The sequence below is a fragment of the Hoplias malabaricus genome, chromosome 3 (genome assembly GCF_029633855.1).
Source record: "Hoplias malabaricus isolate fHopMal1 chromosome 3, fHopMal1.hap1, whole genome shotgun sequence".
Classification (NCBI taxonomy): Eukaryota; Metazoa; Chordata; class Actinopteri; order Characiformes; family Erythrinidae; genus Hoplias; species Hoplias malabaricus.
The window spans coordinates 31,215,917-31,242,800 of NC_089802.1; the positions used below are offsets into that span (position 1 = coordinate 31,215,917).

Below are 26,884 nucleotides of genomic sequence, written 5' to 3' on the forward strand. Positions count from 1 at the left end.
CCAGCTGTTGTGTCACTCAGGGCTTGTATATTCCTTACAAAAATGTACCTGCATCCCCAGGCTCATCTGATCAGTGTAGCTCAGTAAAGAACTCTGTATGGCTCATTATTTTCAACATCCATGTATCTTCGCAAATATGTTCGATAAATTAAAACACACAATATAGAGAATTAATCCAGTAAAAGCAAATAAACATTTACGGTTACTAAAGGAAACTTCATCTGAAAGTACTTTTTATCTCCTCAGTTTCTCATTAACACTTACATAAGACCACTGACTGTGTGATCCAAAGTTCTTGAAAATTCAAACTTAAAACATGTACATTTATGCAAAAAAAAAGGAATATTTTGAGATTTATCAGATTTAAAAGTACTTATACAAGTATCTTTGGGTCTATCCACAAAATCAAGTTTGCCGTTGTGAAAGTGCTTAAATGCACCACAAAATCCAATCTGTTTTGGCCAGTGGCGCTTGGCTTACTGCATCACAGAAACCCTTCCACCATCTGCCATATTCACCTCTGTTCACTTGCCAAAGAGATGAGCAAATCCTAAAAATCCCCATTGGATAAGTCAGGACTACATCACAGCAGACCCTGTATATTTTCTTGAAGGGGGTTACAGCTTTGTGTTGCACTGTTTGAAAAGCATTGTCCTAATTTACATCAAGAATAGATGTCTAGTGCAGAGCAAATAGCACAAAATTTTAAATGAACTTAAAGGGGCTCCTAGCAAATGGCACCAGAAAATATATCTATCAGATAGATAGATAAAATAATATTAATTAAAAATATTACACTTGAAGGTGTGCATCTTAATTTAAACGGAATATATTCAAGTGCGTTATATTGTCCACGTTAGCATCATTGGGTTCATGACACACACAAACATTTATTTTAACCACTTCTTATTATACCACAAAGTTGATACTGACATCACACAAACTAAATTAATTTGTATAAACAAAAAATTAGGAACATTTTTAAAATTTGTTTCTTTTATTCAGACAATGTGTAGGGATTCTGAGGGAATAAAAAGTAGTTTTAAAAAACTGTCTCAGCCACATTCTTCATTATATTCTTTATATTTGATACTTAAATACTATATTCCAGGCTGATAGTTATCTATGTTCCAGCCCATTAAACACATCTTTGGCATTAAATGTTTTAGTACGCAGAAATTCCTAAGTGCCATTTTCAATCTGAGATGGATCTGTCACATAATTTAGTTTAATAAATTTGGAAGTCAACTAAAACAACCTTCCACTCCAGTCCATACATCCAATAGATGTGATTTATCTTCTAGTTCCATCCTTGTACCCAATGGGGTTACAGGATTTTAGTGTCAACAACTTGCATAAAACTTGTAAACAGATTTATTTTGTTTATATTTCTTTAAAATTACCTGCAATATTTTTAGATTTGAATAAACTGTTGCTTTTTTTGTTGAGCATTACTTTTGTGCATAAGATTTATGTCCAAAAACTTTCTGTAACTCTAGATGCTCAATAAATCCAGCACAGCACAAACAGATCGTAAATCAAATGGTTGTTACTTGGAGTGGCAAGACTTCATCTGGTTTTAAGAGTTTGAAAGAAAGTCTTAGATTGCCATCTGTTGGTAACAATGTTTACTAAAAGAGATAATTCCTGCATCCATTCACACACTGGACAGGGTGTCAGTCCAGCACATTCTCTTAAGCTGTTTCAACACGTGCTCAATTTTAACGAGTTTTCATGCCTTTGCACAGGGTTTTCAGAAGTTTTCCTGGATCTTCATTCTTTTAGGCACAGAATACTTTTTGTTGGAGCTACAGTTACTCCTGTAATCACTTCATCAAATGAACACGTACCTGAGGATGCTATTATGCTACTCTACTGACCTCTGTTGAATCATAAATCAATAAACATGAGGGACGAAGTTCTGAATGAGATTCTCACTTTATTGGCGTTCATGAAAGACTACAAAAAAGAGAAATACAGATTCTTATTCAAGTAGTAAGCTGTACAAACCTAAACCTATCATGTCAAATAAAAATGATTATTCTAAACTGTCCCTTTTGCTGAGCAGTACACACTAAAGTCAAATCTCTCACATTATGTGCGAAGGAAGAGAAGAAAACATTACAAAGATGCCAGAAAGCTTGTAACTTTTGATTTTATACAAACACAGCAACGGGCGCACCAGCACCCACCTGGGCAAATCTTCACATCCTACTTGTCATTGTCTTTTGTTTTTAAGCTAAAGAATATAAAAAAAAATAAAAATAAAAAAAAGCTCCTAACTCAAAAGCTTCTGGGCCTATTAGAGAAAGCTTAGCTGTACTGGAGGACTAATTCATGACATCTGCTGAAGATAAAGGAAATAGCATTTATAGAAGAAATTATGTGCCATGGTCCTAACTAATTAAATGTGGAAGATGACAAATCAATTGCTTTTTTCTCTCAACACACAAGCTTCACATTTAACAGTGGCAGTGATAAAAGACTTCTTGTCTTGGACACACTCTCCCAACATTCACTCACACACATACACACTTGTTTAGATTGCTTTTGGAGCTAAAGGTGCGTGCAATCAGCTCTTCCCTATTCTGGGGATCAACAGCTGGACCCTGAGGCTTTGAAGAGTTTGAAGAGGAAATGCTTCACTTAGGTCCAATAAAAGATCCCTGAACAGGGATACACATTTATTATTATAGAGCTATGACAAAAAAACTGTTCAAATCAATAATAAAAACTGATAAAGGGATAATACAAATCTCATCCAGCCAACGAAACACAGCACAATAAAGTGAGATTCAACCCCCGCCCCCACCCCGGGTTCCACACACACCCACACACAAGATGCCTCACATTCCAGAGTGTCAGTCTGTCCAGCATTCCCTTAGCAACAACCACTCAGAATTGGTCAACTTAAAAAAAATTAACATTCACAGCAATCTTGCCTCAGGAAAGGCAACTAAAAAAAGTCCCATACGCACTGCTTAGGTGTTCCAGGGTGAAAAGGAGAAGAGAAAAAGGAGAGGTAGAGTACAGGAGAGAAAGGACATGTGCAGGACGCAGCAGTGGGGGCTATTTCTTGGCTTTTCCCCCCTTTGCAGCGTTTCTTGGAGGAGTCACAGGCCTGCCAGAGCCGAAGCCTCCAGCTCCACCATACGCAAGTAATTTCTTATCAGCAGGCTTCAGGATCTGAGAGGAAACACAAACAAACATGATAAAACATTGTATGCTTCAATCCCTGAACATTTGCAATACCTTGCGATTCTTTGACTGTAACCGTTTCATGATTGATATGCAAAGTACCCCAATATTTAATTAACAAAGCATGCTATTCTTCTTAAAAGTGAGCTTTCTCTTAATAACACACAGTTAAATCAAATCACAGTCTAATCACAGCCTGCCCCCAAAGTGGGACGAGCATGGGTAATTAGTCAGAGGAAATTGCATTTAATCTATAGCTTTAGTTCTGGTGCAGTAACAGATGACTGTGGGCTTTTCAGTGCTGATTGACCCATGGCAAACATAGAACAGACAGCAGAGGAGACTATGCTAAAATAAAATTCTGATCCATTCAGCAGCATTATTCACCGTCTTTACCTTAGATTATCCATCCATCCATCCATTATCTGTAACCGCTTATCCAATTTAGGGTCTCGGGGGGGTCCAGAGCCTACCTGGAATCATCGGGCGCAAGGCGGGAATACACCCTGGAGGGGACGCCAGTCCTTCACAGGGCAACACAGACACACACACATTCACTCACACACTCACACCTACGGACACTTTCGAGTCGCCAATCCACCTGCAACGTGTGTTTTTTTTGGACTGTGGGAGGAAACCGGAGCACCCGGAGGAAACCCACGTTGTTTTTTTCTTCAGATTTTACAATCTGAGCACTAGTCTGCATAAAATATATATAATAAGTAATCTACAGCAAACTTGCTCAGAATAAAAACAAAATAAATACACTTTCTGGTAGCATTTTAGAGATTAGTTTTGACTGGCTTTTCTAATCATGCTCTAAACTCATCAGCGGGGCATAATTGGAAAGTGAATGCATTTCCTTTTGCCATGAATATGGCACTGCTCTTAAATGAAAGGTAAGTATCTTCCTTTTTGTATCTTCACATTCACAGCACCACCCTGTGAAAAAGCAATACAGCGGAGCTCTGATTGCATTTCAGTGTGGTTTGCACTCGGTTCTTATACAAATTCAGCATTTCTTATGTTAATTACAAACCCACATGTTCTTTTATCGTTAGAAGATCGAATGGCATAAAAACATTTTAACAGAGGTCCTGCAATCATTCTGTCACACATTCCACAAGCTACTATTGAAAAGTAGTGTCATGTGTATTGCACTTCACATTTCTTCTCTTGCTCATGTACTGCTTTGAATGTATTTCAATTCGGCACAAATATATAGCCATCCAAGTTCTATAATCAATCCAATGAGGCAATGCATCTTAAAACAGCTAAAGACAGGTTTAGTTGTTTTATGCTAGAAGCTCATGAACATACCTGGAATGAACACATGAGTGTCTCATCCACGCTCATCATGGCACCCGCGTTGTCAAACTCTCCACAGTAGTTGGGGGCTGAGAACAATGTAACAAGCTGCCTCTTTGCAAAAAACTCATAACCGTCCTCGACCACCTACCCAGAAACAGTGAAGTCAAAAAGTTACGATATATCTCTAAAGAAACAATATGATAAATTGCTTGTCTTTTGTGCTGAATTCCATTCCTAGAGCCACAGACCTGGTGGGCCCTGCAGATGAGGTCCATGTCGTGTTTGTGGAGGAACTTGGCCACCACGTCTGAGCCGAATGTGAAGGAAACACCACGGTCGTTCTCTCCCCAGCCCATGACATCTTTGTCAGGGTCTGCCCAGAGAAGGTCACAGAGCAGGCCCTGGTCTGGAACATCCGTGGGCCGCATCACACGTCGAATCTGCTCCATCGACTGCAGGTCAGGAGAGAGGCCTGGAAGAACAGCAACAGTCACACACTGACACTCAACACAGAGACTAAAAAGCACAACACTCATAGAAACCACATTTGAGTGACTGTTTTCCAATACAAATACAGTTGTTTCTGCACCAGCAAAGTCACATCGTACATAAACACTAAGGGAATACATGTTAATTTTTACTATTATGGCACCACATTACTACAGTGATAATTTAAATGCAGAATGTCCTTTGAGATTAAAATACTACTTCTACAGAAGGTAGTGACAAGGGCAGAACATCATTAGTTGTAGCCCTGAAAAATGAAAAAAAAGATGGTCATAGAAAATGGGGGCAATGCTAAATAAAGGTCCTAGGATGAATTCCCTAAGGTAAAGGCAGCCAGTAAAATGGGTTAGTCCTGAACAGGGGTCAAAAAAATAAATGTAAAAAGGAAGCTAATGTAATTCAGATGTAATTAACTAATGAAAAGCCAAGAAAACACTACACACCTCAAATAATAATATGAATAACCCTCACTTGAAAAATAAAATATATCTCTCATACAAAAGCAAACAATACAGCTCATATGTTATTGTTAAAACGAACCAAACTATAGTAGAAAAACAAATACATGATTCATGTTACTAGGGAATTAAGATTGAGGTTTCTGTTCTAAAAACCTGCAGACTAGAGCCAACATTGAGAAACCCAGCCCAACCCAAGGTATGCATAATGTAACTCATTCTTAGCACACATACACTCCGTAGCATAACATTTAGGCCTACCTCCATGACAACAGAAAATCTTTTCGTCAACAATAGCTGCCACTGGCAAGCAGTTGAAACAGTCTGTGAAAGTCTTCCAGAGCTTGATGTTGTACCGCCTTTTACCTGCAATAAGAACCCACAATTAAACCCAAAGCTAAAGCATTTGTGGTTGGAATACAAGAGTATACAAATCTCACAAATCTTTACAAGTGAAAACTTCTAAAACAGCAAGTCTGAGAAAAATTACGTTCTTTTTTTTTTTTAAACATCAGAGCCTAGGTGTGACCAATATATGTGCAAGCACATAGGCAAAACTGAATTTGCAAACCTTTCCATTAAATGTGCATACTTACATTCATCATAAAAACCGTATATCCTGTTAATGGAGGCACACTCATGGTTTCCTCTAAGAAGAAAGAAATTCTCAGGATATTTGATCTTATACGCTAACAGCAAGCAAATAGTCTCCAACGACTGCTTCCCCCTGTCCACATAGTCTCCCAAGAACAAATAGTTGCTTTCTGGTGGGTAGCCTCCATATTCAAATAACCTTAACAGGTCATAGTACTGACCATGGACATCTCCTAAAAGAGAGAAGAGAGGGTGGGAGAGACAGAGGTTACTTTTTCAGATGCAACAATGTAGGACAGTAACCCATTTCAACTTGAAACTTTTGAGGCAACAAACCGCAAATTTTCAGTGGTGCTTCCAGTTCCAGCAGGATGGGCTGGCTGAGGAAAATCTCACGGGATTTCAGACACAGGCCTCGGATCTCACTTTCCGTCAGCTGGACATTTTTACCAGGTCTGGAGCCCTTCACTATAATAGTGGCAAGACAGATGTCGTCAATACAAGAGAATGTCCCATCTTTTTCACAATGTGTGCCTCATTTTTTAAGATATAAAAGTCATCTAGAATCAATCAATTTGAAATGCTCCACTCTAGAGAATGCACAGGCTCAGAGGTGGTCACAGTTGTGGTTAGTTCTTAATGCCTCTAAAAGCTACATAACAGGATTCCATCATATGAAATAGTTATTCAAAAGCAACACCAGCAGCTTTAAACCCCACATATTACTTCCACCAGTTGAAGTGATGCAAAATTTAATCAATGAAGTTGGATGTTAGTCTAAATAATAAATTTATGTGGTGTCTAGACTGCTAGTGTTTTTGTCCATAAAAATCAAATACAGACAAAGATGATCCAATTGTGTGTGTGTGTGTATGTATATGTATGTGTGTGTGTATTCAAGGCCTGGATGGGTAAACTGGAAGTTCTTCATATTGTTGCACTGCTGTTTCACATTTTTAGTCCTGCTCCCAATGACAAGCATCATGGTGTGTGACTAACTAAACAAGAATTTAATTGTCAAAAACACCTACAGAATCCAAAATTAACCAACAACTCTATCTCACTGGTGTTGCTCTTTGATGGGCAGGATCCCTGAGAAATTGCTTTATGACTTAAATTAATATAATCTGTACAGTGTAATATAAAGTAAACAACAAAGAAAATACGGTTTTCAGATGTACACCTATTTTTACATAAAATATCACCAAAGTCAGAATGTGTATATGTAGATACGAACGATACATTACTATTTTCCTATCATTGTCAATAGTTTTTAAATGATGCTCAAACCCAAAATACCAACGTATCATCCCCAAAGTTCATCAATTCACAGCCTACAGCAGTTTTTCAGCTCCTTAACTTTTCATGCAAAATTTAACCATGATCCGTATGTTATATATATAAAGCTCACATACGTTAAAAAAGACCCTCTGGTGGGGGATATAAAATGCTGTAAAGACATTTCCTGTTAACTACGAAACTTTCATTAACTATGAAAATGTTCGTATTTTAACATTTCCGTTCTACCTTAAATGGTTCAGTTCCGTTCTGGCGCCTAGCGTTTAAGGTGGAACGTACAACTGGAAAAATTAACATCTGGAACTTTATTTTTAAAATTTTATCGCCAAATAAATACAAAAATGTAAATTATTACTACAGACAATTGTCGTTGTTAATGAAAAATAGAAGGCTCTTTTAGGCTAAAGAGAATTATAACCTGCTTCCTCACATTCCTGTTAGCACCGGGCTAACCGCCCAACCGGCAGAGCGAATAAACCCACAGGGAATTTGTTTTAAATTGTCCATAAAATATATTTTACCTTCTAAAAGCCGTTGTATGATGGAATCGATGTTTAACTTGTCGGACTCGTTCATCTTCTGGTGTATTATGTTCTCTTTCCCCTTTCTCCCCTTAGAAACGACGAACCCAAAGCTGTGCTAACAGTCCAACGACAAACACGCCGCCTCTCTCGCACACACACGGTTTACCGACGGATTAATTAAATTAATTTGAGGTAATTCTAAGTTTAAAGCAAGGTATTCGTTACAGGTGGAGCTCTGGGGGCTCAGGGGGGCTTTCTGGTTGGTTTTGTCCGTCCTTTAGCGGTTTAAACGAGTCACTACCGCTGTGTGCGTGCGATTCAGGCGGCGGCTCCCTCTCAGCGGCTCAGTTCAACACACACATTTGTTTTCATGCATTGCCGGGACTTAACATGGATAATAACATGTTTTTTAAACTTTAAAGTTTACTGATCTACAATTGGGGACCACACATAATTAATATACTTATAAAGAATATTAATAAGAAGAAAAACAACGCTTTATGATGATGATTATGATTATTATTATTATTATTATTATTATTATTATTAGTTGTAATAGTAGTAGAAGTAGTGTTAGTGGTTGTAATGTTAAATTCATTAAGTAGTTAATTTCTAATAAATTATTTACTCATGAGATAACAACAACAACAACAACAACAACAACAACAACAATAATAATAATAATAATAATAATAATAATAATTTATTATTATTATTATTATTATTATTATTATTATTATTATTATATCATTAACATATTTGACAGTCTTTTTTTTTCAGCATTTTTATACCGAAACAATTTTTACATGCAAAGTTTTAATTTTTCAGTCATCGAATTAAGATGCATGAAAAAATCAACACACATGCTTATTTATTTATAGATTATTATGCTATGAATTGTGAGAATAGAGCTGTGTTCAAAGCGGTGGTCAGAAGAAAAATGTCCTGCTAATTATGTAAATTTCAGTAAACGTCACTTATCTGTGTGATGTCACCGGAAAGTCACAGGAAGTTGCGCCCGTGTGCTGTGTTATTTCACCATCTACTGACTGTGGGTGTTGTACATCTCAAATATGCAGGAAAGAGTGAATGTTGAAAGAAATAGTGTAAGGTCACACTGTCATAAAGTCGTCACAGTACAGTGTTTACATCTGTGTCTTGTATTTTGCAATAGATTCTTAAAGGACCTTCTGATTATTTAATTTCTCTGTACAGTTATTAACATCTACATTCACAAGTAGTCAAGTCATTCAGAGTATACATTGTTTTGACTATGTAATGCATATTTATTTTTAAAGAAAATATCTATAACACAAAGCTGCACTATGCAATACCTGAAGGTTTAGGGAATTTATAGAAAAAAATAATTTTAGTGTGACAACACTGAGGATTGGTGTGGCATCTCATTTATCTGCATAACTCATATTTTGTCTAATTGAACAACAGAAAAGAAAGACTGAACCTGCAGACTCTGTTCTACTGTCTGAACAGAGCAGACAAGAGGAACAGGGTGAATGGAGGAAAGGCCAAGGAAATCCAAGAGAAAAACTGAGAGGAGCCGAGACAAACAGATGCATGGCACCTGACAATTTAAAGCAACAATTTTGAAGCACAGCAGGGCTAAATGGCTATGACCACACTTTGCTTTTTAAATAATTGTATATAGCTTTATTTTCTACTTTATCTTCTTGACCCGAAAAGAAAGTTCACAATGTTCTCATTTCCCAGGACTTATCGACTAGAGGCAGATTATATCTACCCATTTTAATTTATTTTACTCCAATATTTTATCTGTTTCTAGTTGTTGTGAATGGCATTTGCAGACAAATATATTGCAATCTCATTTGTTTCCAGTACTATTATGGGTTATAAAACTATGCCTTCAATGTATAAATATTATGCATTATTTTATATTTTTATATTCAATGTATTATATATAAATATATAGATGAGTAGTTGAACGTAAATGGCTGTAGAGTCCTTTATGCCCTAGTTAGTGCACTGTGTAGGAAGTATAGACGAATTTGGGAGGGGCCCCGTTTTGTGCTCTGGGTCGTCGGCGGATGACGTGGTGATGGACGCGGCGAAGGAACACGCTGCTGAGTCGGTGATTCATTGGGGAGAGAATGGCTGCAGTTTACCGACACAAACACACAGAAAACAACACATTAATGGATTAACGGGCTCTTAAATCCCTCTAGACATTATTCACAGAGAAGCGGGAGAGCGGAGACACCATGAAGCTGGTTCATAAAGACATAGAAAAGGATAACGCTGGGTAAAATACACACATTTTCTCATAAATTTATAGTTCTACGGATAGCCGGTGGCTAACGTTAACTCTGGACGAGCCAAAAAGGGAGCAGCATTATCGATTAAAATCGCCGATATTCAGTGTGTGGGCCGATATCGATACTCCTGTTATCGATATTTCAATAACTTACTCGATACATTAAAACATGCCCATTCTTATATATATATATATACGCATCTACTATTCTGATTAACTATAGCATTAAAGTCACCTACTTGTTTCTACACTCATTGCCCATATCATAATTTATATGCGCTTCTGACATATATGTGCCAGTTACAGACTCTAGTATACATTGTTGGACCCTATACACCCTGTCCTGCAGTAACACTGAAGTCATGGTGGTGTGGTAGTGTGTGTTGTGCTGGTACAAGTGGAGCAGACACAGCAGTGTTGCTTAAGTTTTAAACCCCTCAGTTTCACTGCGGGGCTGAGAATAGTCCAACAACCAAAAATATTTAGCCAAGGTAGGTGTGTCTAATAAAGTTAACAGTAACTGTACACTGTTTGAAAACTCCAGCTGCACTGCTGGGTCTGATCCACTCTTGCCAGCACCACACGCACAAACAGCATCAAAATGCCAGTGTCACTGCAATGCTGAGGAAGAGCTACCACTCTAGTAATACATGCTCTGTGTGGGTCCTGACCATGGGAAGAATAAAATGAAAGTATCTGCACAAATTAAATAAAACAAAAGCTGATGAAATGGACATTGAGTGTAGAGTCTAGAAGCTGTTTTTAATTTTAGGGCTGATCAGTTCTACATCAACACATGATGTAGACACAACACAATGTTGCAACTACTAGTTCCACTTGTTTACCTTTTTAGTCATAAATAATCATATAAAATAAAGCTGACCTGTATATGTGAGTATATACCAATCAGCCACAACATTAAAACCACTGACATGTAAAGTGAATGACATTGTTTATCTAGTTTCAGTGGCACATGTAATGACATAGGATATATTAGGCAGCAGGTGAAGCATCAGTTTTGAATCTGATTATGGGGCCGATTATGCACCCCTGACAAGTAACGTGGAAGAGAGAGATTAACTCCTTACAGTGGTGTAATGTGCAGCGGTTAGTACCCAACAAAAGTGGTCCAAAGAAGGATCACCAGTGAGAGGTCCAGAAGTGCTCAAGGTTCACTGATTTGCAAGAGAAGGCAAAGAGTGGGTGTCTGATCCAGTCCCGCTGAAGAACTACTGTGGTATGAATTGTAAACGCTGTGTTCTGACTGCTTTGTGCTAGCGCCAGTGTTAAATGTTAAGTTTAAATTTTTGCTACAATATTGCTCTTCTGTGGGCTCTGACCAGACAGGCTTGAGTTCACTTCCCTTGCATATCAGTGTGGAATTGAGTGCCCATGTGTCTCTCCACTAGTGGTCCTTCCTTGGACCAATTTTGATGCGCACTAAAACCACACAGCATTCACAAACTCCATCGTAAGGAGATCTAGAACCTGGTTTTACTTTAATGGTCGATCAGTTCTACATCTACTCGTGGTGTCTGGAGTGTGAGTTAGGAATAAACTGTTTTATCTGTTAAGCCTTAGGGTGACTTCTTGTTGTCCATTCTCAACATGACCACGCCCCTAAATATAATTTGGCCACACCCACTCAGAACAACGTTGCAACAACTAGTTCAACTTGTATTGATATTGATATATAATCATTCACTTGACTCTTCAGTGGTTTTAATCTTTTGGATTCTTTCTGCTCTTGTTATTTAATGAAATGACATAAAAGCTGAGTTCATCAACAAAAAAAAATCTGTTTTCGCTTTTAGTCAGGTGACTCTGATTCCTGAGGAGGCAGAGGACATGTGGCACACCTACAACTTACTGCAGGTGGGCGACAGCTTGAGGGCCTCCACCATCAGGTAAAGTAGGAATATTTATGTTAAAAAAAAAAAAATCTCCAAATCCTTACAAAATACTGTCTTTTCTTCTTAAACTTGTTCTGTTGTATTGTTCATCAAGTTTGCATCATTAATTTAACATTTAATTTAGGTCCCAAATGATTCTAAGAAGTACTGGAAGATTATATATGACATAATATACGAGTTCACTGAATCATATAATGCACTGCATCTTGGAATTAATGATCCCTTACATGCTTACAGTTAGTTCAAAAAGGTGCACCCAAATTACTCGCTGGCTCCTAGTGCATTGCTGAATAATGTATAAAATAGATTTGACTGTTTTAGAGTCAAATGTTTTATGTTGTGGACGTGTTTTGTATGTATGCATCCTCAAAATATTTATTGCCTGGTTCCCAAACCCTTTCACTCTGCTTGGGTGGCTGTGTTGTCCAGTAGGGCAGGCATCTTTTAGCTGATGTAACTGGGTTGGTATGGTGTGGTGAGTGGGATGAGCTGAAAGATGGACATGAATTATTCAGAAACCACTTTTGTGGCAGAGTTTTTCTAATGGTGGCTTGTGTCTCTAACAGGAAAGTCCAGACAGAATCCGCCACAGGCAGCGTGGGGAGCTCTAGAGTCCGCACCACACTCACTGTCTGTGTGGAAACCATTGACTTCGACTCACAGGCCTGTCAGCTTCGGGTCAAGGGCACCAACATCCAGGAGAACCAGTACGTTAAGGTCAGTTAATATCCAACATCTGGAACCGGCCATTTTGATGGACACCTCTATTTGTCATTATTTAGTGACATATGGCAGTCACTGGAAATAGTACATCTGTTTTCTGTCTTTGTAAATGATATTCTGCATCAGTTCCATTCCTCTTTTCCTCAATATCTTTAGATGGGGGCCTATCACACTATTGAACTAGAGCTCAACAGGAAGTTCACTCTTGCGAAAAAGGTTTGGGATAGTGTGGTGTTGGACAGAATTGGTAAATAGTATTTATTTCTTTCCTATCTGATTAATTTCAGTTTAAAATGTTTGATTTAATTGAGTTTAAAGTATCACCTGATTGATATCACTGTTATATTTATTTTATATTGTTATTTCTTGATCTTGTCCCAATTTCACAGTTCTGTAAATGTTATTGGCTTTGATACTGGCAGAAAAATACATGTGCATCAACCCATTTCCCATGTTGGTGTATCCCTAATTCATTGTCCATAGTTATAGGTATTTAGCTTAATATTTTGATGTGTATATCATTTATTGCACATCTATATATATAGTAACACATTTGTAAACACTATCTATTTCTTGATTATATGTGCGTTTTTTTCCATCTTGTCATGGCCACAACAATACTATAAATCTTTTGACATCTGACCCACAGAGCAGGCGTGTGACCCCACACAGAAGGCAGATGTGGCTGCAGTGGTGATGCAGGAGGGTCTGGCTAACCTAGTGCTGGTGACACCTGCCATGACACTGCTGAGGGCAAAAGTGGAGGTCACTATTCCCCGCAAAAGGAAAGGCAGCTGTGCCCAACATGAGAAGGTGAACCAAACTTCCTACATCATAGGAATTTTGTATCATGAAAAACTCACTTTTGCAGTGAGTACAATGCATGTACACTTTAAGCTATGGACCTGTGTGACACTGTGAAACAAGACCAGCCAGTCAGTTTTTTGTGGATGTCAGAAAACATGAGATGAAACGATATGTTCTGATGTTGTGCTGCAACTTACATAGAGTGCAGACACTACAGAACTGTCCTACCGTTTCGTCTGAGTCTCAGTTCTGGACCCATGAACTTGGCTAATACAACTATGGTCTGTTCTCTTTTAGGCGCTGGAGCGATTCTACGAGGCAGTCATGCAGGGGATTCTCAGACACTTCAATTTTGACGGTGAGATTCTCTTTTCTTCAGCATGGTAATCTGTCTTTACTGCACAGGCACAATGCTGCTCCTGTTTGATTTAGTTTATCTGCTCCTCTCTCAGTGGTGAAGTGTGTCCTGGTGGCCAGTCCTGGCTTTGTCAAGGACCAGTTCATAGCTTACCTCTTTAAAGAGGCCGTGAGGCAAGACTGCAAATTGCTGCTGGAGAACAGACCCAAATTCATGCTAGTACACTCCTCTTCTGGACACAAATACTCCCTCAAAGGTTTGGATGACAACAATCTTTCCATCTCTCTCCTATTTTTTATTTCTGATTTATTTTATTTAATGTTTTTACATGAAATTCATTATAGATAATATCTCAGCTGAGAATTATACATTTTAATGCTGAATATTGCTTCCATAGAGGTGCTGTCTGATCCAGCAGTGACCAGTCGTCTCTCTGATACAAAGGTAACACAGCTAACCACACTCTTGACTATCTTTAATTAAAGCCTTCAGTAAACGCACATACTCAAAATGGAATCATTGGTCATCTCTAGGCTGCAGGGGAGGTCAAGGCTTTAGAGGATTTTTACAAGATGCTGCAGCATGAACCTGACAGAGCCTTCTATGGGTCAGCCTGCCTCTTTACATTACATTACTGTTAACGTTTGAATTATTGGCCTTTTAAAAAGTAAGAATAAACAAATAATAATAATACATTATATCTTTACACAGATTAGCTCATGTGGAAAAGGCCAGTGAAGCTTTAGCAATCGACATTTTGCTGATAAGTGACCAGCTGTTCAGGTGACTATATTCCAAAAATGTATTTTTATTGTGCAGATATTTTTGAATCTAGTCTAGTTTTATTATATTTAATCCTTTTTAAATGCAAAGCACATATTGGAACTGGATTCTAACTCATTCATTAAGTCAGTACTTAATTAAGGTTAGGGACCTATTTAGTGCTTAGCATCATGGACACTTTTGCGTCTTTGTTTCTTTGTAATAGGCATCAAGACATAGCCACCCGGAGCCGTTATGTCCGGTTGGTGGACAACGTAAGGGACAATGGAGGGAACGTCAGGTAAACAGCTGAATACACCACTTCACTCCTGTCTTTAAAATTGGAAATAAATATGTTTTTGCAAATAATTGCAAATAAAAGTCAAAAAGGAAAAAGATTTTGTATTTATTCTAAAAATAAATAGTAGAAGGGGTGTGTGTATATGTTTATTTGTGTAACAGTGTATATTACAATGTAAGAATTTATACAATCCACCATTATTGAGTGTAAGCTAAGCTCTCGTTTTTCTCCTCCGCCAAACAGGGCTTAATATGTCATCTATTTTGCTTCTTTTGCAGAATTTTCTCAAGCTTGCATGTATCTGGAGAACGTAAGTTCCTTTCTAAAAAAGAGCTGGGCACCAAAGTTGATGTTGGAGCTGTCATAATTAGATCTAAAATAGCTATCAGATCTATATTAAGCTCAAGCCCATTCTAGTGTTTTGGTAAAGGTGTTTAACCTTATTGGAGTGCAGTTATTTATATTCTGTCAAAGTGACGTTAACAGACTTGTACTGTCAAAGACAATAACACGTTACTCATTATTATGTACAGGTTGTGTTCACCATAGTTTCACACCAGAACAAAAAGCTGAAGAAGAACTCAGTTTATTGTGTGATAAAACAAACCTAAGGCAGCGCAAAAAGAAACAAAAAAAAATATTTCTAAATGTATTTTTATTGTAATTATATATAGGGGTAAACTGTGTCTTGTGCCCATCAGTAAATGATTATCTAATCAAAAGCAACATCTGTAAAATGCTGAAATTAACGGCTCAGGGCTGTAATCTGAAAGTAATATATCAATTCTGATGAAGCTCGTCTTGTTCACTTATGTCTATAATGAAATACTTATTCTAATCAGAAAAATCTATAAATTAGACTCAAGTATACAGCAGGTAGTGTCTAGTGATGGGAATTTCGGCTCTTTTTGGGGAGCCGGCTCTTTCGGCTCCTAAATGGCTTTTTGTTTTACCACTTATTTCCACTGGTACAGAACAATATTACCTAAATTTTACAAAATATTATTGTTCAATATTAAAAATAATAAATAGTGTTGCAATGGCCAATTTTTTTAATGGCTGTCTTATAATAACCCACTGATTGCACTCACACCTTCAATTGTATAAATAACTGGATTTTTATTTAAACACCTTAATAAAAAATCACTTGTAAACTCTGAAATATAGCCAATGGAACCCAAAAGGTAAGTATTACAAAATAGCTCATTAAATTAAATAATCATCCATTTCTGATTAATAAAATAAACAAATGCAGTGGAACCTCTACTTACGAACGCATATACTACGAACTTTCCAAGATACGAACCAGGCATTTGAGTATTTTTTGCCTCCACCAATGAACCATGACTCTAGAAATGAACCCGAGCCTCCGCCGAGCCGGCGGCTGGAAATGGCCACTGACCCCAATAGACAAGTCTCCCAGCACGCCCAGACTTGAGTCATTGACCCATTTTCTTAACCCTCGAGATTTTAAGATTAGCAAATTGTAGTTTTAGCAATTTAGCATTAGTGTAAATAGCAGACTGCACATTCACTCGCCTACCTCCCGTAGGACTTCGTAAGTAGAGGTTCCACTGTACTCTGCAAAGTGCAAAACTGATTTAACATTTTCTTCAACTATTTTTTGGAAGGCAGATTGGCATTCAGGAAAACCAAGTGTCTCAGCTTTGCTTGTTGTTCTCTGATTGGTTGAATGACAAGCCTTAGAAAAAAATGGCTCGGTCTTAGACGGGAACAGGCTCTCATCGTTCACTTACAAGAGCCGGCTCTTTGAACCGGTTCGTTCGCGACCGACACATCACTAGTAGTGTCGCAGTCACACAGCTCCAGGGACCTGGAGGTTGTGGGTTCGAGTCCCGCTCCGGGTGACAGTCTGTGAGGAGTGTGGTGTGTTCTCCCTGTGTCTGCCTGGGTTTCCACTGGGTGACTGTCTGTGAGGAGTTTGGTGTGTTCTCCCTGTGTCTGCATGGGTTTCCTCTGGGTGACTGTCTGTGAGGAGTTTGATGTGTTCTCCATGTGTCTGTGGGTTTCCTCTGGGTGACTGTCTGTGAAGAGTGTGGTGTGTTCTCCCTGTGTCTGCATGGGTTTCCTCTGGGTGACTGTCTGTGAAGAGTGTGGTGTGTTCTCCCTGTGTCTGCATGGGTTTCCTCCGGGTGACTGTCTGTGAGGAGTTGGTGTGTTCTCCCTGTGTCTGTGTGGGTTTCCTCCCACAGTCCAAAAACACACGTTGGTAGGTGGATTGGCGACTCAAAAGTGTCCGTAGGTGTGAGTGTGTTGCCCTGTAAAGGACTAGCGCCCCCTCCAGGGTGTATTCCCACCTTGCGCCCAATGATTCCAGGTAGGCTCTGGATCCACCGCGACCCTGAACTGGATAAGCGCTTACAGATTATGAATGAATGAATGATACAATTAATCACGATGACGTATTTGAATCATTTGACACCAGTAGAATAGGCATTATCCATACAACAAAAAAACAGGTAAGGTCTTCAGTGCCAGAAGTTTGACTGCTTTTGAGTTTGACCAGTCTCATCAAAGAACAAATAAACAGGCTATCAGTTCACCACACACTTTGTGTTTTTTTTTTTTCCTCAGAACTGAATCAGCTCAGTGGTGTGGCAGCGATCTTGAGGTTTCCCATAGCTGACCTCTCCGAGGCAGAGGAGGACAGCAGTTCTGATGAAGAGTGACTGTTGCAGTTCTGCTTTTAACAAGTCATGAGCATGCAGAGAAACCTCTCACTCACAGAACAACGTGTTTAACATCATAAGGAGTTTACACGACTGTGTCACCATGACAACAAATACTATATGGCCAAAAGTTTGTGGACAGATCAAACACATCTTTTGAAACAAAGGTTATTAATGATGAGCTAGTTTCCCTTTGCGGCTGTAATTGCTTATAATCCTCTGGAAAGGCTTGAGACTAGACGTTGGAACATTGCTGTGAGTATTTGATGGCATTCAACCATGGAAAAAAAACATTGCTTGTGAAAACACCAGTGAAAACAGGTACCGGTTTTGGGTGATTTGTTGTGGATCACAAAAACCCCTTCAAGTCACAAAGTATTGAACAGTGCTTCATCCTTCTAAAGAATGCACTTCATATACTGATACTGGGAGGCCTTAGAAACATCAAGCTAACAGTGATATTAGGGAATGTTGCTTGGTTTTCTGTGGAGACTATACACACAGTTTTCAGAATGAGTGCAACTTAAAGTAGCAGATTTCACAAATTATGAGAGGTATCCACAAACTTTTGGACATATAGGGTAATCAACGTGCCTTTAACACCCATAATGGTAATATTAATTGTCATCAAGGGGCCCATGCATCATTTCTGCACCTTATGAACACCTGTATCAGTACCAACAGATACTACACTGACCATGCACTAGCTGTTCATCAGAATCACCATACAGTTGTGTGCAAATGTCTTTGTGCCCCTGGCCAGTAACGTTTTGTTGAGTTTCAAATGAAAATGATAATGTAATATATTTTCAAAAAAGGACTCCTTTTACTATGGTTTTATTTGCATATTTAAATTATTTTCCTCAGTTGAACATACTGTAAAAATGTAACAATATACAAAATGGTGCCATAACTTAGGCACAGGGTACATTTTAAAATGAGCAAACTGTGCATTGAATGTGCGTTCACCATAGAAGATGTGTTCAATTATTTATTTTTTTTTTACTTAGACAAACAAATATATCGTTTGACTAGGAGTGCTCAAACATTTGCACACAACAGTGCCTCAGGATGTGCAGATTCATGCTGTCATGCTTTGCAGATAGAGTTTGAATTGTGAACTGGTGGGTGTGTGATAAAGGGTCTTATAACCTTGAATAAGAAACAATACTAGTAGTAATATAAAAAAAAAAAACCTAGTAATCTGGGCTGTCAGCCATCTTGATATTTTGCGGTGCCAAAAGAAAATGAATTGAGGGTTTGCAAGACAATAATATTTGCAAAAATTATTTTGCAAATGTAGCCTTCTTTTCATTGCGTGTACATATTACATTACTTCCAATAAAACGGCTACAGAGTTAGTCTTGTTTGCTCTGTGATTTAATATATCTTTTGGATATGAAAATGCAAGTATTGACCAAATAACATAAGAAACAGCCAAAGTATATAAACAGAAGCTCTAGTTTATTGCATAGATTTCAGAGCATTAACTTTAACAAATATAAAATATAAATATATAATTGGACATCAGTATAGCTCTCCAATTTGCCTGATTTGCCTGATTTTTCTATTAGACATTTAATGTGTGTGTGTGTATATATATATATATATATATATATATATATATATATATATATTGGGGTTGGGACTTTAACGCGTTCATTTGGATTAATTAATATAAAATTAGACATAATAATTAATAAAAATGACAAAATAAAAAATAACGCATTTTAATCGCGCTTTGCACCATGGAACGTTTCTCAGTGCGTGAGTTCCAGGCATACAAATTATAACGATGCACAATGTGATGAACATGATGGAGACTATGCTGGTGGATGGGAAATTTAAATACAAGAAACTTCCAGATGGAAGTACAAACAAAAATTTTGTTATTTGCACTTTATGCAGGAAGGACTTTGCTTATTACAGGAGCCCTTCCACCGTTCGTTACCACCTCAACGCAAAACATGTAGGGGCTAGCGCACAGGTCAGTAATGTTAACATTACTGCAAACAGTGTCACCAGTCAACACTCGACCACATGTCGGGGTTCACATTCAGAAACAAAATGTCAAAGTCCACGTCAGACAAATTGATCAATTCACTGGTAGTAGACTGGTGGGAAATTAAACAAGATTTTAAGCTTATGTTCATTGATTCATTCATCAACCAAACTTAAATCAATATTTCTCATGCTAAATATTGAAATGTGCTAAATTTCGATTAATTAATTACAAAGCTTCTATTTAATTCGATTAATTTTATTAAACAAGTCTCACCCCTAATATTGAATGGGATATGAATTCAGGTGGCTGTTATGAAATGTGGCCACTGTCCTGTTCTTGAATGTATTGTTATCATAGGTACTAAGACATTTTTGCATTCTTACTTTGGTCATTTGCACTGAATTTCAGAAGATGAGTGTGAGACCTAGCACAAAGAAACTGAAAACTCACTTCCATGCAGATTGGGATATGTCTTTATTTTACTTTATAATTTTGAACTCCAGATGCAGCTGTTTAATTTGCAAGGTAACCTTTCCACTTCCAAAGAAGGGGAATGTCAAGAGGCACTAACAAACAATTCACAGAATGTACAAAAATGACTTCCAAGCCTCTTCCCACAAATCCATGTATAGATTTGTTGGACACCATACAATGCAAATCGTCTGAATAAGGTTAGTATGCATTTTCAGTCATCTAATGGTGCCCTATTCTTGTATCAGTATAGGCTACTGAGCACCTATCCTCTGAAAAATGTAGATCTCAAGCCAAAAATGTGTGGGCACCCATACTGGATAATATCTGTATACACACAGGAAATACACACTTCTGTTGCATAATGGGAATATATCAAAATAGGATGTAGGTTTTTAATATAAGGTAGTGTCGCAGTCACACAGCTCCAGGGGCCTGGAGGTTGTGGGTTCGATTCCAGCTCCGGGTGACTGTCTGTGAGGAGTTGTTGTGTTCTCCCCGTGTCCGCTTGGGTTTCCTCCGGGTGCTCCGGTTTCCTCCCACAGTCCAAAAACACACGTTGCATGTGGATTGGCGACTTGAAAGTGTCCGTTGGTGTGAATGTGTGTGTGTCTGTGTTGCCCTTTGAAGGACTGGCGTCCCCTCCAGGGTGTATTCCCGCCTTGCGCCCGATGATTCCAGGTAGGCTCTGGACCCCCCGCGACCCTAAATTGGATAAGCGGTTACAGATAATGGATGGATGGATGGATTCACTGTAAAGTAGACTCGTTCACTTGAGGCAGTTTGTGAACTAAAGGGATGAGAATTTTCTTAAAATAAGCCATTTTTAAAATATAATTCATACAATTTTCCCTTTCTCTTCAGCTTTAGTCAGTCAACTAAGACATGTTTAATGTGTGAAACCTGCTTCTTTAGCGTACCACTGGAGCTACGAGACTAATAGAAGACTAAAAGAAGTAACTCAGAAGAGGAAATGCTAATGAAGAGTTGCCCGCATAACCACAAGTAACACTGGCAGCAAACTAGCCAGCTAACGTTAATTATATGAGTACGTAGGTTAACATATCATAAGAGCAAATTTAATGGTCAATGATGCATTTAATAAATAGTACTAGGTCTGTATATACATATACGGTAATCTCATTTCAAATGAGAGAATTTCAGAATGTCCAAGCTTTAGACTTTAGCCCACACATTAGAGTTATTTGATTTTACATTTATTGCATGCTATCACATACTTCACTAAAGCTACAATTGGAGAAGACAAATCTGACAGACTTAGTGTAGGTAACAGTTTGTAATGAGTCTATTAAAACCTACGTTTGAAGATTTAGGCTTGAAGTTTGCACTCATAACCTCTTGCTATATGCAACCTACCTTAGCCTTAGAGGAAACACACTTAACATATTCAACATGTCTTCCCTGTTTGACAGTATTAGGATGAAAATTGTAAATTGGATTTGTAAGAACCCAAATGTGACTGTCTTACCTCGCTGCAATCAACAATATTAATATCATAATAAATGTTCCAAACCAGTGTGTCTTCCTAGAGATAGGTTGACCATTTGACATATTTAGCATATGAACAGGCAAAGCAGATAGACCCACAACAGCTCTCACTGTGGGACCAGAAAACCTTATCAATATCAAAGGAAGTTTATTACTGAGTAATCAACAACCACCACAGACAAAGGGAACTAGTCTAAACATGAAGGTGACAGAACTCAATTTCCACTGAGTTAGAACTTGAGTGGTATTTAAACATAGACTGTATTCAGACACAACTGACATTACATCCTTCAGGAGGAGCTTAGGGGAAGGCGGTATTGTCAATCTATATATGCTGTGTTTTTCTACTACTCAATGTTCAGTCCAGCTCCGCTGAATCCACGGTACATCATTGTATCTTGCAACTGCTTGCTGTAATAAAGTTTTTCCATTTTTCACCTATTTTGAGAGACGTGCCATTTTTTCCTACAGATTCCTTTCCCAGACCTTGGTGAGTATTACTGCACACAGAACATGATTTCTTTTTTACTCTACAGGACACTGGTACTGCCTTAACCAGGCCAAGTCCTCCAGCATGCCCCAATGTAGATACATGATGGACAATACCACCATCACATGCATAATCTGATGGCTGTTGAGCCAGTAGTCGAAGCGTCCCGGGCTGAAGCGCTCTGGCACTCTAGAAATGTTTACTAATCCTCCCAGCAATGCCAGTGAGTCCATGGTCAGGTAGAGCCGCAGCGAGTCAGGACTTCCTGTCCCTGGACCAAACCAGCGCAGCAAGAAGAGGAAGAGGCGGAAAAGAGCCTGCCAGGCAAAGGAGCGCAGGCGCCGGACGTTACTCCTCGCTGTCAACGCACAGTGGATCCCATAGAAGGAGACAAGGAGGTAAAATAGCATGGCTGCCCTCTTGGAAGATGGGTAGCAGAGTAGCGTAATGTGAACTATTGGTAGAGCACCTGCAGTTGGGCAAATAATGGAAAAAGTCAATACTCTACATAACATATGGCCAGGGCTAAATTGGTAGGTTGGGCTTATCTGACTATGGACTTCTTAGTGAAGTACAGCAGGCCTTACCCAGAGTGTTGACAAGGCAGACGCCAAGCATGTCAAAAGAGAGAAGGGCATCATAGATATGGACACCTGCTTCATGGTTCATGAAGATGTGGTAGAAGAGTGAACCAACAGTGGGCGAGAGGCAGGCCAAGTAGTGGACCACGCAGATCCACCATTCATCCACCTCTGACCAAGGGATGCTCAGGGGCAAGAGCAGCAGGAAACCCACAAATGGGATACCTGAAGGCATAGAGGAAATGGGTATGAGGCATAAGAATAGACTAGGGGTGGGACTTTAACACGTTAATTTTGATTAATTAATTACGGGGAAAATAATGAAATAAAAAATGTTATGCATTTTAATCACACTTTGCATCATGGAAAGTTTCTCAGTGCATGAGTTCCAGGCATACAAATTATAACAACGCACAATGTGATGAACATGATGGAGACTATGCTGGTGGATGGGAAATTTAAATACAAGAAACTTCCAGATGGAAGTACAAACAAGAATTTTGTTACTTGCACTTTATGCAGGAAGGAATTTGCTTATTACAGGAGCCCTTCTACCGTTCGTTACCACCTCAACGCAAAACATGTTGGGGCTAGCGCACAGGTCAGTAATGTGAACAGTACAGTGATCCCTCGTTTTTCGCGGGGGATGCGTTCCAAGGCCACCCGCGAAAAATGAATTTCCGCAAAGTAGAGGAACGATATATTTTTTTGTATTTAACGAATACACCCTTTGAATTAAACAGTCATTCTATAATATTTTTTAGCTGGACTTACATGTGATATCCTACTAGTTTCTTTAATAGAGTAATTCCTAAGCTGTGAAATTTCACTCGGATGTGGACATGAACAATACATGTACTGTACGTAAGAAATACTTGTAAAAGATATATTTTGTCACCTACAGGCCTAGGCTAATATTAGTAAATAATAAAAAAGCCCCCTTGAAAAAACCCGCGAAGTAGCGAATCTGCGAAAGATGAACCGCAAAGTAGCGAGGGATTACTGTAATGCAAACAGTAGAGGTGGGCGATACCAGGAGTTTTGGTATTGATCCGATACCAAGTAAATACAGGGCCAGTATCGCCGATATTGATACCGATACCGCTAGTCTTTACCACGTGCAGGTGCCAAAGCAAAAGACAGGAGCGGGTGGAGGTGCGCGCGCATTTCTCTTCGCAATGTGAGGGGCGGGGGGTGATAGGCGTATACCTACGAGTGGGAGGGTTATGGTTAGGGGGATATCTGACAATGCCCTTTGAACGGCAACAGACCAGTACACCACGGCCAGTCATTTTATTTTACATTCATTGAATTGGCAACATTGTAGAGTTTTTATCTGTTGTTTTTGGCCTTGTTTAACTGAGTCAGCAATGTAGCTGGTGTGCTAAAAAACAATGTACATAGTGTAAATTAGTGTTAGCAATGACGGTAAATGGTACTGCAACTACTGTAGAAACTACTTTATTAGTAACAGAAAGTACTGTAAATGCTATTTAGATAGGTAGTTATCAACATACAGGGCTAGCTGATTGTGTAATGCTTAAATCTATATAACTTCCTAAAGCAAGCTTAATACTGCAATAAAATTAGCTTGTGGTTGGCTATTCAGAATTCTGTTGGCTATAACTCTGTAATGTAGTAACGTACACCTGCATATATTAGTGTGTATTTGATTTAACTATGCTTCACAACTTAGGTATAGCAAAAGAGTATTTCAGTTTTTTTGCCGTAAATATTGGCAAAGCAATGAATGTAGCCTTAATAACATACGGGGAATGAAAAGAGGGTGAACTGAACCCACCTGGTCTTTTTCTGATAAACTCAACAGAGCTTTCCAGAGTTAAAAGCTATTTGTTCAGTGTTTTTTTTTTGTGTGTGTGTGTGTGTGTAAAACTCAGGAGGGTTGATTTAAACCCGCCTTCCTCTTTCTATATGAACAGTTTTTGAACTGCAGTATTAAGCTTCCTTTAGAAAGTTATTTACTGGTCTCCGGCCTGTATGTCCTTCCCACTTGGCGGTCAAGCCATCCAATCAGAAATTACCTTTGTCATTTAACGTTTCTGATTGGCTGAAACTGAGGCATATTGTAATAGCTGTAAGTGTGGAGCGAGTGCACGGGTCAGAGACATCGCGCATAGGACAGGAGAGCAAGATGTGTAGGTTGTAGTGTGCGTTCAAGAAACATCCTTGCTCGCTTGAAATATCCGCGTTCCTCGCGCGTGGGCATAAACCTTCTTGCTCTCTCAAAATATCCGCGCGCGCGCTCAGAAACCTTCTTGCTCTTGAAATATCCGCGCGGCAATATCCCCGCGCATGCGCAGAAATCTTCTTGCTCGCTCAAAATATCCACGCGCGCAGAAACTTTCTTGCTCGCTCAGAATTGTGGCACAAAAATAACGGCATACACCCACAGACTTTAGCGGGAGAGAAAAATAGCTTGAGTATCGATCTTTTTCTACGAGTATTGATCAGTACCAATACCAGCGTTATCGATATTTTCAATATTTGGATCGATCCGCCCACCTCTAGCAAACAGTGTCTCCAGTCAACACTCGATCACGTTGGGGTTCACATTCAGAAAAAAAAGTCCACGTCAGACGAATTCACTGGTAGTAGACTGGTGGGAAAATAAACAAGATTTTGAATTTAAGCTTATGTTTGTTGATTCATTCATCAACCAAACTTTAATCAATATTTCTCATGCTAAATATTGAAATGTGATTAAAATGTGATTAATTTTTTTAATCAAGTCCCACCCCTAGAATAGACAGAAAGGCTTTGATGTGAAGTTGATGAAGTTTGATGCATTTGCTGTTGTTCTGTTCTTATGCTCAGTACGTTCATGCTGGACGTCATAAGAATTCCACTTCGGTTCTTTACAATACTCAGTAGGGCTGAGTTTGGCCTCAATAATGTGAATCTGACTCTCTCCTAGAGTGTCCACAGTTGTGTGCTTCTGCCATTTGTGTAGAAGCTTCTGACTACTCCCACGTGGAAGCTTTGTGTTCTTAATCCTGCTAATGTTCTTAAGAAAACCTAGAGGTGCCTCAGCAAATACTGTGTCAATCCAAGGCTGGCACAGTAGACACCCACAACGGCATCCATCCTTGCACCATGCCTTGACTATGTGGCAAAAAAAAACAAACAAACAAACCACAAAGCAAAGCCAAATGAAATTTTGACCCAGAGCAGCATATGACCTTGTACTTCATTAATATTGCATCCTTCTTCCAGGATGAGGACTTCCCACACAGCACAGATTAGAGCTAATCTGTCCTAATCCAATTACGCAGTCCAGTGGAGCACACGTTTGCAAGTGTTCTTGAGAGAAAGTAGACCTAAATGACCCATTTGGAGGGTTGCAGGAGTATATAGTTATGGGATTTGATTGCAAATATTACCTCTAGGCTAACCTGTTCCTCTTGTGGAATAATACTCCATATCCAACCTGATGTTTCCGGATAAAGAAGCAGATCAAAATGTCCATGTAATGGAAGAAGGCTTGGCGAAGTAAATAAAAAATGGTTATAGATGCTATAGAGTGTCGATATTGCCTCTTACCATGTGTGTAGATGTTCCCAGATTCATTGTGCAGGTAGAACAGGCTCTGGAGGCATCCTCTGGAAGTGGAAACTGGACGGTAGCCTTTTAGAACATACTTGTTGAACTGAAGATGAGGAGGGGAGCTCTGAAAATCTATAAGTTTTGACTCCTTATAAGATGCCATGGTACATCTGAGGCATCTATTCAAACCTCTGAGGAGTGGAGGACAATCTCTCCATTGCTGCAGCGTACAGTTGATCCATTTTGCCCCAAAGGATCAAGACACTGTAAGCTGAAGTTAAAGTTCTGTGCCTCAAGCAACAGTCCACCTGTTACGTTGTGTTGTGCAACAAATGGCCCCACCCACTGTGAAGTGTGAAATATAGCCACACCCATTTGCACAGCTTTAAATCACTGGCCACTCCAACTATTCCAACTGGTGTGAAATACACTCTTAGTATTCCTTAAGTACTGCTGTGCAAGAATCAAGAAAGTAAAGAACCTTTTAATATTTGCATATCTCCTTGACAACAAGGTTTCTTTTGAAGAA

The 26,884-nt window shown here is 38.9% G+C and overlaps 3 protein-coding genes across 3 annotated transcripts; 1 reads left to right on the forward strand and 2 right to left on the reverse strand.

Moving 5' to 3' along the window:
• Positions 1-1,938: 1,938 nt before the first annotated feature.
• On the reverse strand, positions 1,939-8,250 carry ppp1cab (protein phosphatase 1, catalytic subunit, alpha isozyme b). The gene is made up of 7 exons (XM_066664571.1): positions 7,889-8,250; positions 6,405-6,536; positions 6,071-6,301; positions 5,736-5,840; positions 4,758-4,981; positions 4,519-4,653; positions 1,939-3,186 (listed from the first exon to the last, which is right to left on the reverse strand). The coding sequence occupies exons 1-7, from the start codon at positions 7,941-7,943 to the stop codon at positions 3,070-3,072; spliced, it is 999 nt and encodes a 332-aa protein (XP_066520668.1). The 5' UTR covers positions 7,944-8,250; the 3' UTR covers positions 1,939-3,069.
• Positions 8,251-9,934: 1,684 nt separating this feature from the next.
• On the forward strand, positions 9,935-19,080 carry pelo (pelota mRNA surveillance and ribosome rescue factor). Its single transcript, XM_066664487.1, has 13 exons — positions 9,935-10,169; positions 11,996-12,088; positions 12,661-12,811; positions 12,974-13,064; positions 13,467-13,630; positions 13,922-13,982; positions 14,077-14,238; positions 14,380-14,426; positions 14,516-14,589; positions 14,694-14,765; positions 14,971-15,045; positions 15,324-15,355; positions 17,641-19,080. Exons 1-13 carry the CDS (start codon positions 10,129-10,131, stop codon positions 17,733-17,735), a joined length of 1,158 nt encoding a protein of 385 aa, XP_066520584.1. The 5' UTR covers positions 9,935-10,128; the 3' UTR covers positions 17,736-19,080.
• Positions 19,081-22,245: 3,165 nt separating this feature from the next.
• paqr4b (progestin and adipoQ receptor family member IVb) lies at positions 22,246-26,518 on the reverse strand. Its single transcript, XM_066662683.1, has 3 exons — positions 26,353-26,518; positions 22,798-23,016; positions 22,246-22,679 (listed from the first exon to the last, which is right to left on the reverse strand). Exons 1-3 carry the CDS (start codon positions 26,516-26,518, stop codon positions 22,246-22,248), a joined length of 819 nt encoding a protein of 272 aa, XP_066518780.1.
• Between the last annotated feature and the right edge of the window lie 366 nt (positions 26,519-26,884).

Bases quoted from the DNA above. Each gene is read 5' to 3' on its own strand.
- ppp1cab (XM_066664571.1), bottom strand. From the start codon at position 7,943: ATGAACGAGTCCGACAAGTTAAACATCGATTCCATCATACAACGGCTT. The intron at 5,841-6,070 runs GTAAGTATGCAC...TTCTTATTGCAG, and splicing joins ATACGGTTTTTATGATGAAT to GTAAAAGGCGGTACAACATC. The intron at 3,187-4,518 runs GTATGTTCATGA...GTTTCCTCTCAG, and splicing joins CACTCATGTGTTCATTCCAG to ATCCTGAAGCCTGCTGATAA.
- pelo (XM_066664487.1), top strand. From the start codon at position 10,129: ATGAAGCTGGTTCATAAAGACATAGAAAAGGATAACGCTGG. The intron at 10,170-11,995 runs GTAAAATACACA...TTTCGCTTTTAG, and splicing joins ATAGAAAAGGATAACGCTGG to TCAGGTGACTCTGATTCCTG. The intron at 13,983-14,076 runs GTGAGATTCTCT...CTCCTCTCTCAG, and splicing joins CAGACACTTCAATTTTGACG to TGGTGAAGTGTGTCCTGGTG.
- paqr4b (XM_066662683.1), bottom strand. From the start codon at position 26,518: ATGGCATCTTATAAGGAGTCAAAACTTATAGATTTTCAGAGCTCCCCT. The intron at 23,017-26,352 runs GTAAGAGGCAAT...CTATGCCTTCAG, and splicing joins TGGGAACATCTACACACATG to GTATCCCATTTGTGGGTTTC. The intron at 22,680-22,797 runs GTAAGGCCTGCT...GCCCAACTGCAG, and splicing joins CTGCCTTGTCAACACTCTGG to GTGCTCTACCAATAGTTCAC.